The 13,256-nt window shown below is 37.9% G+C and overlaps 1 protein-coding gene across 1 annotated transcript in view; it reads left to right on the forward strand.

Annotated features, from left to right (window-relative positions):
* The window catches only part of ACAA2 (acetyl-CoA acyltransferase 2), a gene marked incomplete at its 5' end in the record, with an annotated part of 25,478 nt that extends 12,538 nt beyond the window's left edge, over window positions 1-12,940 (forward strand). Inside the window, 5 exons of the mRNA XM_025038680.1 lie at window positions 877-1,052; window positions 1,592-1,721; window positions 5,684-5,754; window positions 7,786-7,940; window positions 12,545-12,940. Coding sequence (XP_024894448.1) covers window positions 877-1,052; window positions 1,592-1,721; window positions 5,684-5,754; window positions 7,786-7,940; window positions 12,545-12,629 — 617 coding nt within the window. The remainder of the gene's footprint in view (window positions 1-876; window positions 1,053-1,591; window positions 1,722-5,683; window positions 5,755-7,785; window positions 7,941-12,544) is intronic.
* Between the last annotated feature and the right edge of the window lie 316 nt (window positions 12,941-13,256).

Below are 13,256 nucleotides of genomic sequence, written 5' to 3' on the forward strand. Positions count from 1 at the left end.
ACCGCCTCACATTTGTTAGAATAGCTATAATCAACAGGACAAGTAAAAACAAATGCTGGAGAGGATGCAGAGAAAAAGGAACCCTCATACACCGCTGCAAATTGGGACTGCAAATTGGTACAGCCACAATGGAAAACAGTATGGAGGTTCCTCAAAAAACTAAGAATTGATCAACCATATGCTCCACCAATCCCTCTGTTCGCTATTTACCCCAAAGGCTTGAAAATCCATATCCGAAAAGATATTTGCACACCGATGTTCATAGCAGCATTATTCATGGTGGCCAGGACATGGAAATAACCAAAGTGTCCTATGATAGATGATCAGATAAAGAAGCTGTGGTACATATATACAATATGGAATATTACTCGGTCAAAAGAAGGGATGAAATACTGCCATTTGCAATGACATGGATGCACCTCAAGATAATCATGCTAAACGAAATAAGCCAGACAGAAAAAGTTGAAAACCACATGATACCACTTATATGTGGGATATAAACCTAAAAGCAATAAGCAAACAGAGACTCATAGACATGGACAGTAGACTAGTGGTTACTAAAGGGGAGGGAAGGAGGAGGTAGATGAGATAAAAGGGGTCAAATGTGTGGTGACTATTAATTTAAAAAGGGAAAAAAATCAAAAATTATAATTTAAAAAGGTACAGAATGTGTCTGCATATCTGCATTGACAGCATATTAAATCCTCCAGAAGGCTAAGTACGTTATGTGAATAATAAAAGCTTACATTAACGTAGGCCATGAGGAAAGGGCAGGCCAGAAATTTAAAGAAATTAAAGGATATGATTGATTTAGTTTCTTTTCTTGTTTCTCTTTTTTCTTTCCCCATTCTTATGATCGTCTTTCAACGATTTCAGCTAATGATGCTGGCCGCTTTAACAACGAGATGGTACCAGTTGAGGTGAAGACAAGGAAAGGAAAACAGACAGTGCAAGTAGATGAGTGTGTTCGGCCCCAAGTAACCCTGGAACAGTTAAATAAACTTGCCCCGGTATTCAAGAAAGAAGGAACCGTTACTGCAGGCAACGCGTCGGTAGGTAGCATCACGGAGTATCTTGAACTCTTCTTGATGTGTACAATGCAAAATAATCATGTAGTATCTTTTAGATATTTTTCATTATAATCTTCAGCTGAAACTAATAGAATTCATATTCTATTAATGTGGGTTTTCATAGGTCATAACAAAATATTTTAACTCGGGGCCCTTTTATGATAGTCTTTCAATTTCTTAGTCTTTTCAATGTTAGAAGGAAATTTAGCCGGTTTATTATTTCAGTTCTCACACTTTTTTTCTTTCTCACGTATACAGTCTCATCAGATTTCTCCTTATATCTCTCCACACTGGATATAAGCTTTTCCTTAACATTCTTCTTTATTTTCCCTTAGTGAGATTGTATTCTGTGCCTAAAACAATCTCTGTAATTCACCAGAGTATGTCTGGTACTATTTGTTGTAACCCAAATAAGGGCACTGCCACCTATGTACTGCCATAATCCTAATAGTACTACTCCATTAGTTCAAACTTTGGTTAACTTTTACCCTCTAGTTAATCTTTCTGTTTTTGTTTTCTAGGGGATATCTGATGGTGCTGGAGCTGTTATCATAGCTAGTGAAGATGCTATTAAAAAACATAACTTCACACCACTAGCAAGAGTTGTGGGCTATTTTGTGTCTGGATGTGATCCCTCTATCATGGGTATTGGTAAGTTTGTAGTGAAACAAACTGGTTCTGTTCTATTTCTGGAGATAAGTATTCTTTGGCATTCTAATTCCTGAAATAGTAGCCAAATCAAGGTCACTTGTCAAGAAAAGGAGATTGGTAATCAATCTTTTAAACAACTAATCTTTGTGAAAAAACTACGTTAGTCTCAGTAGGAAAACCAAGACTGTAAACTCCTCGTGGGCAGTAATCACGTCTTATTGTCCATTTGAGATATTTAAAATTAACACAGAGAAAATAACAAAAGAATTACAAGGTACTGACGAGATAAAAGAAAAGTGAGATGGGAGAAATCATGAGGCACAATAGAGAAGGCTGTGTGCAGAAGATAAATATCTTGCTGGATGTTTTATGCATGGTCATTATTATATCATTTAATCTTCCCGAAACTCTAGTGAGACTTCTTTGTGAATGAGAAAACTGAAGCGTAGGGAAGTTAGTTGTCTTATAAAGCTCCAAACTAGTAAGTGATGGAGCCAGGGTGTGAATCCAGGTATAATTCAAGTGCTCTCAGGAAGCCAGAGTCATACCTGGCTCAGCTGAGGCTTAACAGGAAAATAGAGAATTATAAACAATCTATCACAGTTGGCAAAGTGCTAGCGGGAGAAGATTTGTAACTCCCTGCAAACGCGTATATTCTTGGCTAGAAAAGTCTGAATTAGAAGTAGAACAATAAGTTTTTTGCTAGATGCACTCCCAAGAACCACAGATGATGCTGAATTTTAATAGTTCCTGCCATTGTTCTCTGGGGAAACAGGGAACCAATTAGGAACCTCACAGAAATAAAAGTGTGCCCACGGGTTTTGATCTATTCCATCTATACTCTCATATCCCAAGGAATAGCCTACCCTAAAGAATAGATTCAGATTCTTGATATGTCAAAAGATTTTTCTATGAGCTTAGTTAGGCCTTTTTTGATGAACTAAATTGGTTGTTGAAGTGGGTCCCAAGATCTAAGGGAGAGAACCTGTTGCTGACCTGCCGTTCAGACGTCGGTCAGTGTGAGGCTCCAGGTCCTACTCAGATGGAACCACTTATGCTGATTTGGGACTGAGTTAATACTCAACTATATTTACTGATATGTCCTTCAGAGACGATTTATCTTGGCGTAGAATTTCTAAGAAAGCAAGCTGGCATGTCCATACCTGTCATCTTTCACTGTATTGCTAATTATGCCAACCAAAACTAACATCTGTTAAAAGTCCATTGTTATCTGTTATATGTCGGAAGCCAGCCGACCAAGTCAAACCGGGTACCTGAATGGGGGAGCGGGGACTGAGAAAAAAGAGAAGACAGACAGGGTGCAGGAGGGAGAACAGATCTCACAACTGTCTCTCCGAATTTATTTCTTATGCTTCTTTTTATACATAATCAGTTCCTTTGTGTATCCCAAGATAACATAATTAAAGTAACATCCTGAAGATCAAGGTACAATCGACACTTCCTTTGACACTCCCTTTATCTATACTTAATCTTCTTCTTCCTGGAATTCCACAGAACCAGCCTTTTCCTTTTTATGCAAGCAGGCCTCCCGAGATAATCCATGCACTCTTTTGAATTTGGGGAGCTTTATCTCCCTACAGTTATATACAGTCTTATAAGCTTATTGACTTTCAGCTATCCATTATTAGCAAAACAGAACTTTTGTCACAGAGATGGAAGGTATCTTGAAAAATTAAATATCTGTATTTAGATATGGCATTTATCACTTTGGTATGTAGAACAGTGGTTCCCAACACCACATGATCATCAAAATTCACCTGTAATCTCACCCCACAAGGCTTTGTTTCAGCAGGTTTGGGGTGGAGCCTAGGATGTAGGTTTTTTCCATTGTACCTTGGCTGTATTTGTGAATAATATTTGTTGCATAATATTTGACTACTTGATAGATCATAAAAAACATTTTATATAGGTAAGTAGTTATTTTATAGTTCTTTTTCAGTTTAACTTCGTTTAATTGGTTCTGATACCTTAACATAATCAGTGAGCAAAGAAAAGGTAGTGGTTCGCCTTCGTTCTATTCTAGATGTTTGTCCTGTAGTACAGTGAATGCACTGTGGAAAGATTATCTTTTTCCTTCAAGGTTTGACCAGAGCTATATATGCCAAATGCTCCACAGCATCATATGCTCCCTTCATCTAGACAGCTGGTCTGTCGGTTGTAGTATGGGATTAAGCAAGGTAGCTATGTGACGTGCACTAGATGAACAAGCAGGGAAGAATAGATTATAGAGTATTCAGTGGAGATGGGTTTGTCAATCTAATTTCTGAGAATAGTTGTTCTTCAGTTATGCAGTTATCCAACATATAGAAATCTGTGGACCTGCAGAGTACCTGCAGACCCAGGAAAAAGGGAACGTTGGGACTTGAAGAGAACGAGAATGGCTCTAATGAAGGACACAGCTATGGAAAGGGTGCCCCCTAGAACTCCCCGGGGATGGCAGTGGTGGGTGTTGGTGGGGAGAACTCTGAGCCTGTTCAGCTGGAGCAGCTCTAGCTTGATCTGACACTGAGCTTCCTTAATAGAAAAGATGCCATTGCTTAAAAAGAAAAAGGTTAAAAACCAGTTCAAAGCACTTCTGATAAGAAGCTTATAGCCCCAAAAGGTGACTGAGGACACACAGCTATTACTGGTCGGAGCCAGGACTAGAAATAAAGCCTTTCCCCAATAAGAATACTATACCTTCCTAAGTCCCAGTAAATAACTATCCTTTAAAAGTCAAATTGTGGCATAGCATATTGTTACAATTACCTGTAACAATTCTGAGTTAGCATGAACACATCAAGTCATGCTTACTGTGGTTACGAAGACAGGGAAATGTGAACAATGGTTATATACTCTTAGCTTTTAGTTCTGTGTATCTTTCACCTCAGTAGGATACTTCATTCCCTGATCATGCTAGATAGCCGATGCTCTACTGTGAACTATTCATCCCATTTTAATGCCTTAGAGATACAAAGAGAATAAATATGGAATTAGATTCCATTTTAAATCAGTAGCCAGTGCAGAACTGGTCCTTTAAGTTGAAAAGCATGGTCCTACCAATCATCAGACTGTTGCTTGAAGAACATTTTAACTAGGTGACAAAATAAATTACATTATATTTAGGTTGCATTATGCTCTTCTTGTAAAGACTGATTTCCCATTTTACCTTGGCTGTATTTGTGAATAATATTTGTTGCATAATATTTGACTACTTGAATTCAGCAGAACATAGCACATATTTTCTTTTTAGACAATTTCATTCTTTCTAAGAACAAATAGAGAAGTAGATAATCATCCCGAACCAGATTTTTTACCTTTGGAAAAAAAAATCAATTTACTTTAAAATTATGAGCAATATTAAACTGTCATTGGTGGTCATAAGAAATCTGGGAGCTAAAGTTTCAGGTCGTATTAGGTGGGTTTGTATTTCTTCAGTGGGAGTTGTGTTTTATTTAAACTTTCTGCCTACTGTTGGAGTTATAAACATCTCCATGTTTCTTCAAGCGTCTTTTTCCTAAGTGCCTCTTTTGCTATGCCTATATGGAGATGCTGCTGCCATTTCTTCTCTTTCGTCCTGAAAATTCAGAATGTAGGCACAATCACTTCTATACTGGGAATGCATATAATTTGTATTCTGAGAGAGCATTCAGCCTGCCTTGCCATTTGCTATGAAGTATGATCTATAAATGATGGCAAAATCCCATATATGACTTATTTGGCCATTTATGGTAGAACTTTTCATTAAGTCTCTCCTCTGCAATTTGACTGCATAAACAGCTTTCACCTTGGTCCCATTTTCTGATTTCTTTTATTGTCACACAATTTAATAGTATACTTTAAAAGTAGTAAGATTGATGGCTACTAACAACTCCTCACTTTCCTCCTTACTTACCTGTTTAGTAAAGATGGAGAAATTCGTTACATAAATAAAAATGAAATTGAAATCTGCTCTAATGTAGGTCCTGTCTCTGCTATCAATGGGGCACTGAAGAAAACAGGACTGAGTCTTAAGGACATGGATTTGGTAGAGGTAAGCGTTTTACTTTTTCACAGCATGAATAAACCGCTAACTTCTGTACGTAAATGGCTTCGATTTGGTATTTTATAGCTTTTTGTTTTAGTTCTGTTAGTCTTTCCAAATGATTCACATCTAAATAAGTATTACTTTCATTACATGCCTTGTGTTGATACTTTCCTTGACCTGATTAAAATGTTTTATTTATATTCGAACAATTAAAATAGCCTGATTTCTCCTACTAAAGTATAAGACTCTATTACCTTTTTGGATATTAATGTGCTTATTGAATTAAAATGATTATTATATAAAGTAGATGAGAAATAAGTAACTTTAACCCTATTTTATGAATTAAAGTGAAAAAATACAAGAATTGACCTAATAGGAAAATAATATTTGGTGCCAAATCTAGAAGTTTCTCACTGTCCCCCCAGGTTAAGACACCCCCACCGCCACCACCAAACTTACCTTGGCTTTTAGTTGTGGTTTAATTTGAGATGCACCTATTATAATTTTTGGCATTGGAAACTTAAATTTATTGGTAGAGTATTTTTTTTAAATGTTGGTTTAGAACAAAGGCATTTTAAGTATTTTGCACAATTAAAAGAAGGGGTAGAGAAAATACTTAGAGATGGATTAGATACATTTTACATTTTGGGAGCATATGAAAATTTTAGGTAATTAAGCATACGCTGCTTGACATTTGGAAATAATTAACATGACAAAGGAAATCTCTCAATTTAAACTGATAGAGAAGGGCCCTTTTCATTCTAGACATGTGTGTGATTCCCTCTGTGGTAATCGCTCGCCCAGGCAACTATGGTTTCAAACAAACGGTTTATCTTTAAACCTCTACTTCCATCCTTAGGCAGTCAACAGTGCACAGCCTCAAGGTTGCTGCTTACTTACCACATTTGTATTAGCAAATAGGTACCACTAAATTTCTGACTTTAGATTTTACTCTTAAAAGTATTGAAATTTGTCAGCATTCCAAAGCTTTTCATAATCATTTATAGATATAAAAATATTCAAGGACATAGCTCTCAACACCTTGGTGTGATTTTCTTTGAGATATTTGATGATCATGTGGTAGTTTTTCCTAGGTTCAGAAGCATACTTTCATAATACATCATAGGTCCCTTACACGTCCTTGAACATGACTATATAAAATGGAAAAACAATGTTGAATCTAAGGACAAACAGGGTACCTTTTTGAGAGAGCACAAAATATAGTAGGAAAGAACACAAGACTAGATTTTGATCCCAACTCTATAAAAGTTACCTTTCTTAAAATCACTTTTCTTGTCTATAAAATTCTCTAGGAAAAATCATATGAAAATATAGTGCTATAAATTTGAAGTAAGATAATTTGCATAGCCAGCCTTGTTAAATATAAATATTTCTGCTGCATTTCAACATAGTAGCCATTTCTCTTATGTATCGGACTCTGAAGGTTTATTCTTTGTTGCCTGTCAGTCTCTTCTTGGAAGTATGGGTGGTAGAACTGAGGAATAATAATAATAATAATAATAATAATAATAGCAACTATTTATTGAGTACTTGCTGTTTGTCAGGTAATACACTAGACATTCAATACCCATGATTAACCTAATACCCAAGGTTAACTTAATTAACCTTGACAATAACTCTTAGGATGCTACTACTGTCACATTTTACTATTGAGGAAATTTTGAGTGTTAAGAGAGTTTAAAGACATGCATACAGCCAAGATTTGAACTGTTAACCTAGCTCTAGAACCTATGGGCTCTAACCAGTATCCCACTGCTTTGAATATCCATTTTTAATATTACAGAGGATCTTTTTTGCCTAAGGGATGCATTCGACTTAAAGTACCATTTAGTAAATATACCCATTTTCAAACCTGATATATTTATAAAGAACAACTAAAGATAAAATAACCTTGCAAGGTAATTTAAATAGGAAGAAAAAAAACAGCAAAATTAGCTATCAATGGAACTGGACAATTCTCAGTTAAAAATCAGTTTGTAAATAAGGATTTTTATCAGTGTTTCAATTGTTTTTAAGGTAAATGAAGCTTTTGCTCCCCAGTACTTGGCTGTTGAGAAGAGTTTGGATCTTGATCCAAGTAAAACCAATGTAAATGGAGGAGCCATTGCTTTGGGTCATCCGTTGGGAGCCTCTGGATCAAGAATTACCGCACACCTGGTTCATGAATTAAGGTACTTGTTAGAAATTGTTGCAGTTCAGATTTGCCTCTTTTGTAGAAATGCACGAATTTAGGTTTTCCCCCAACAATCCAACATTTTTCATTCTTCTTCAGATCCCCCTGCACTGCTTCACACAAGCAACAAGTTACTTGGGCACCTCTTTTCAGCTGACCTTATAGATAACTCAGTAGACTCAGTTAGCGGCTCTGATCTTGGGGCGCGTGCTCTTCCTCTTGTCTGTTGTGTGTTCACTGTAGCCGCTCAGCTCATGCTCACTGAGAGGCCATGGTGCCTGCGGCCCCAGCCCTGTGCCGCTGCGCAGCAGTGAGCAAACAGTGAGGCCTGGTTCTCATGGCCCTTGTATGCTAGTGGCAGTTAAGGGAGTAAGATAAAATTATTTAAGAAAACAAAGAAAATACCAAGAGGATTCTGACCTAGTTGCTCTCATTGAAGAGACCTAAGCAAACAAATGATTTGAATCTGAGCTAAGTTTTTCCTTCATGGTTTCCAGGGTTCCAGGAGGAGCCTTCTGTGTATTCGATACTTTTCAGTTTTGATGGAAGTCCTCTTTCGTTACTGTGTATTCTGGACCATTCTGCTCTGTTAGTAGAAAAATTGCTAATGAAACCAAATATATCAGGCCAAAAATCCATGCTGGCTCCCTGTTAGGTTAAGGTAAATGGGACTTTTATTTTACTTAGTGATTCACTGAGTTGAAATGAGTGACTGACATGTACACGATAATTCCTGATGCTTTTTTCAAGGTCATTTTATCAGGACTGAGGAATGAGAACGGATGGTACTTTAAAGGAGTCTAACTTTTATGAAAGTGACATGAATATTTCTAGATTATCTGTCTTTTACATGGACAAACTTCACAAAATACATTTATTCTAGGTTGCCGTAAATTTCTAAAACCCTGTAAATCAAAGAGGCTAAATGTTTACTCCCCCTTCCTCTGTTTCCTGTTTATTTCAATTACCTCCTACCCCTACTCCTGTTTCATAACGCATCTAAGCTTATAAATAGGTTTCAGCCTCCCTCTTCTGTGTTACTCCTTTTTTTTTAATAAGAATATTCAGCTTTCCAAATTCCTTCTCCTGTTGTGATTATAAGCTAATATTGAGAAGCGGACCAAGATTGCAGAGTAGGTAAATGCTGTGCTTGCCTCATCTCACAACCACATTAGAATTACAACTCAACTACAGAATAGCCATCATTGGGAGTTGCCTGAAGTCTAGCTGAACCGAAGCCCTACAATTGGGGACACACACAAGAGGCCACCTCAAGACTATAGAAGGGGTGGAGATGCAAAATAGTTGGGTCCCACACCCACATGTGTCAATTCAGAATCAAGAGAAATATCTCAGCTACGGAGGTCCCCCTGGAAGAGAGAGGGGTCCTGGCCCCACACCGGGCTCCCCAGCCCAGGGTTCCAGTGCTAGGAAGAGAAGTCCCCAGAACTTCTGGCTGTTAAAAACCAGCAGAGACTGTGGATGAGTGAGATGGAGGGCTGCCTCTTTAGGGGACTGCATACAGACTTAGTGATGGACTCACTGTGAGCTCCATCTCTGGAGCAGCAACTTGAAAGGTGCCAGGGACATATGGGGAGGAACTGAGTTATCTGGCTTCAGGGCGAGGCCTGGAGGAGTAGCATTCTCCCAGACAGAAGTGCTGGCAAAATTCATTATTCCTTTATTTATCCCCAGCCTAGCACACAGACACGGGCAACCACCATATCTGAGTCTCCATCAACCTGGCTAACAGTGGTCACCCCACCCACATGATTACCTGAGACTTGGCCCCTCCCAATGTACAGGCCCACCCAAGCCACTTCCAGTGGATTTTCCAAACAAATGACCTGTCTTGGTTTATGCCGAAGACTTTCTTAAAATCTCTGAAAGGATCACAAAATCTAAACAATCAGCATCTGGCCTCGGCATGCCCAATACCTCTTGCTGAGTAACCCCACACCTGGCACTAGTGGCAGCCAGCCTCAGTTTCTGGCTTGGCCTCTGGAAGCACTTCCAAGCCCATCTTGGGTGGCAGCCATCTGCAGATTGCTTGGTGGCTCATGCCAGGTGGCTCTGGGCAGGGCATAGGCTGCAGCTGAACATGGCCTGCGGCAGGGCCCCTCCCGAGAGGCCCCGTTCTACACACCCAGTGGCCAGCTTTGGTCTGAGCCAGAGTACCACCCAAGGTCACAGCCGAGGATGACAGACCCAAAGAGCAGACAGGGCAGACACCAGAGCCCTGCTAAAGCGAATCCTGCTCTATAGGGCCAGCCCCGGCATAACAGCTCCTCCACTGGTTGTGGCCAGTCGTCACAACCAATCAGCCCAAGAGTCATTCCTTCCCATTCACATGCAAACAGCAACCAAGGTTCAACTACAATGGGAGGGCACATGCAACCTATACACGGACATACCTGGAGCACCCAGCTCCGGTGCCTATGGCAACACTGTGCCACTGGGACTCACAGCACACTTACTACATAAAGCCACTCTACTAAGACTAGGAGACATAGCAGCCCTACCTAACACATAGAAACAAACACAAGTAGGCAGCCAAAATGGAAGGATAGAGAAACATGTCCCAAATGAAAGAACAGAAAATGGAAGGATGGAGAAACATGTCCCAAATGAAAGAACAGAATAAAGATCCAGAACTAAACAAAAAGGAGACAATTAATCTACCAGATGCAGGTTTAAAACACTGGTTGTAAGGATGCTCAATGAAATTAGGGGAAGAGTAGATGAATTCAGTGGGAACTTTAACAAAGACATAGAAAACATAAAAGTGGGGATAGAAAACAGAAAAGAATCAGTCAGAAATGAAGACTACAATAACTTAAATGAAGAATACCTTAAGAGGATTTAACAATAGATTAGAAGAAGCAGAGTTTCAGATCAGTGATTTAAAAGATAAGGTAGCAGAAAACACCCAATCAGAACAACAACAAGAAAAAATTTGAAAACAATAATAATTTTTTAAAAAGTACAGTGTAAAGAGGCTTCTGGGACAACACCAAGCATACCAACATTCGCATCATAGGGAGACCAGAAGGAGAAGAGAGAGCACAAGGAATTGAAAACCTATTTCAAGAAATAATGACTGAAAACTTCCCTAACCTGCTGAAGGAAATAGACATACAAGCCCGGGAAGCGCAAAGAGGCCCACACCAAGACACATTATAATTAAAATGCCAAAGGTTAAAGACAAAGAGTCTTAGAAACAGCAAGGGAAAAGTAATTAGTTACCTACAAAGGAGCTCCTCCCATAAGACTGTCAGCCAGTTTCTCAGCAGAAACTTTGCAGGCCAGAAAGAATTGGTAGGAAATACTCAAAGTGATGAAAAGCAAAGACCTACAACCAAGATTACTCTACACAGCAAAACTATATCGAGAATCAAAGGACAGATAAAGATATTCCTGGACAAGAAAAAGCTGATATTTTATCATCACCAAGCCAATATTACAGGAAATGTTAGAGGGACTTCTATAAGAAGAAGAAAAAAGAGAAAAAGAGAAAAAAATATGAATAATAAAATATCAATAACTATGTATCTAGCAACAATTACTTTAAATGTAAATGGATAAAATGCTCTAGTCAAAAGATAGGGTAGCTGAATGGATAAGAAAACAAGATTCTTACATATGCTGCATACAAGAGACTCACTTCAGATTGAAAGACACAGTAAAGGGCTAAAAAAAAGATATTTTATGAAAATGAAAACAAAAAAATCTGGGGTAGCAAAACAAAATAGACTTTAAAACAAAAGCTATAACAAAAGACAAATAAGGACTCAGTTATCTCACTTCTGAATATTTATCTGAAGAAACCCAAAACACTAATTCAAAAGTAATATGCATCCATATGTTCATTGCAGCCTTATCTACAATAGCCAGGATATGGAGGCAACCTAGGTGTTCATCAATGGATGAATGGATAAAGAAGAGGTGGTATATATATACAATGAAATATTACTCAGCCAAAAAAAAAAGAGAATTAAATCTTGCATCTGCAACAACATGGATGAACCTAGAAGGTGTTGTGCTGAGTGGAGTACGTCAGACAGAGAAAGACAAATGTCATATGTGGAATCTAGAGAACAGGATTAACAACAGAAATAAACTCATTGATACTGAGAACATTTTGATTGTTCTCAGATTATGGGATGGGGGATGGGTGAAGGGGGAGGGGATTAAGAGGTACAAATTGGTAGTTATAAAATGGTCATGGAGATGTAGAGTATAGCATGAAGAATATAGTCAGTAGTATTGTAATAACTATATATTGGATTTATTGGGATGATCAGATGGGTACTGGATTTATCGGGATGATCACTCCATAAGTCATGTAAATGTCTAATCACTGTGTTGTACACCTGAAAGTAATATAATATTGTATGCCAAATATAATTTTAAAAATAAATAAATAAATAAATAAAAACTAAGCAGATCGAAAGAAAAAAACCTAATATTGAGGACTGAATAAAATATTGCGATAATGAGCTGAATGAGGATGAATTATACAGATGTTAGCATTAGTAATTGTATTTAATTATCTAATCAATTCTTCATTTGAGTAGATTTCAGCCATTGTTTTTTCCTTAGGCGTCGAGGTGGAAAATATGCTGTTGGATCGGCTTGCATTGGAGGCGGCCAAGGCATTGCAGTCATCATTCAGAGTATGGCCTAAGGAGAGCATGGAGCCTGCCATGGCCCACTCTTTACTTGGGCAGGCGACAGAGAACCAGTGACCTTCAGAGCACCACAAAACTGGCCATCCCCTGCTGCTAAAAGTGATTGAGTGTCATCATAGGATGATGCGGCAAAGATGCATTTTTCATGAGTAAGAGCACATGCCAGAATAAGTTCTCTCAGATTTCCACCAAATATGCTGATTTTTAAACTAAAATCCAAATATAAAAGACCTTAAAAGGAATTGTATCCTTGCTAAATAACTACCACAATGCCTTAGAAATTGAATAAATATTGCCTTAAACTCGACTAATCCTTTCCTGTCACTTCTTGTAGTTTACATTTTTAATTGTGGGCAAATAAATTTAATTGGTTGTGGTTAATGGTTATTGGTTTATGGTTAATTAAATATTTTGTGTATGGCTAATTAAATTATTTTAATTAATTTAATTATTTTAATTAAAATGCACATAACAAAATTTACCATCTTAAGCATTTTTAAAAATTTATTATTTTTTCTATGGTGACATTGGTTAACGAAATCCAATAAGTTTCAGCTGTACACTTTAACAGTAGGGCATATATATGTTTACACTGTGTGTTCACCTCCCATAGTTAGATTTCT

The sequence above is a fragment of the Pteropus alecto genome, unplaced genomic scaffold, assembly GCF_000325575.1.
Source record: "Pteropus alecto unplaced genomic scaffold, ASM32557v1 scaffold146, whole genome shotgun sequence".
Classification (NCBI taxonomy): Eukaryota; Metazoa; Chordata; class Mammalia; order Chiroptera; family Pteropodidae; genus Pteropus; species Pteropus alecto.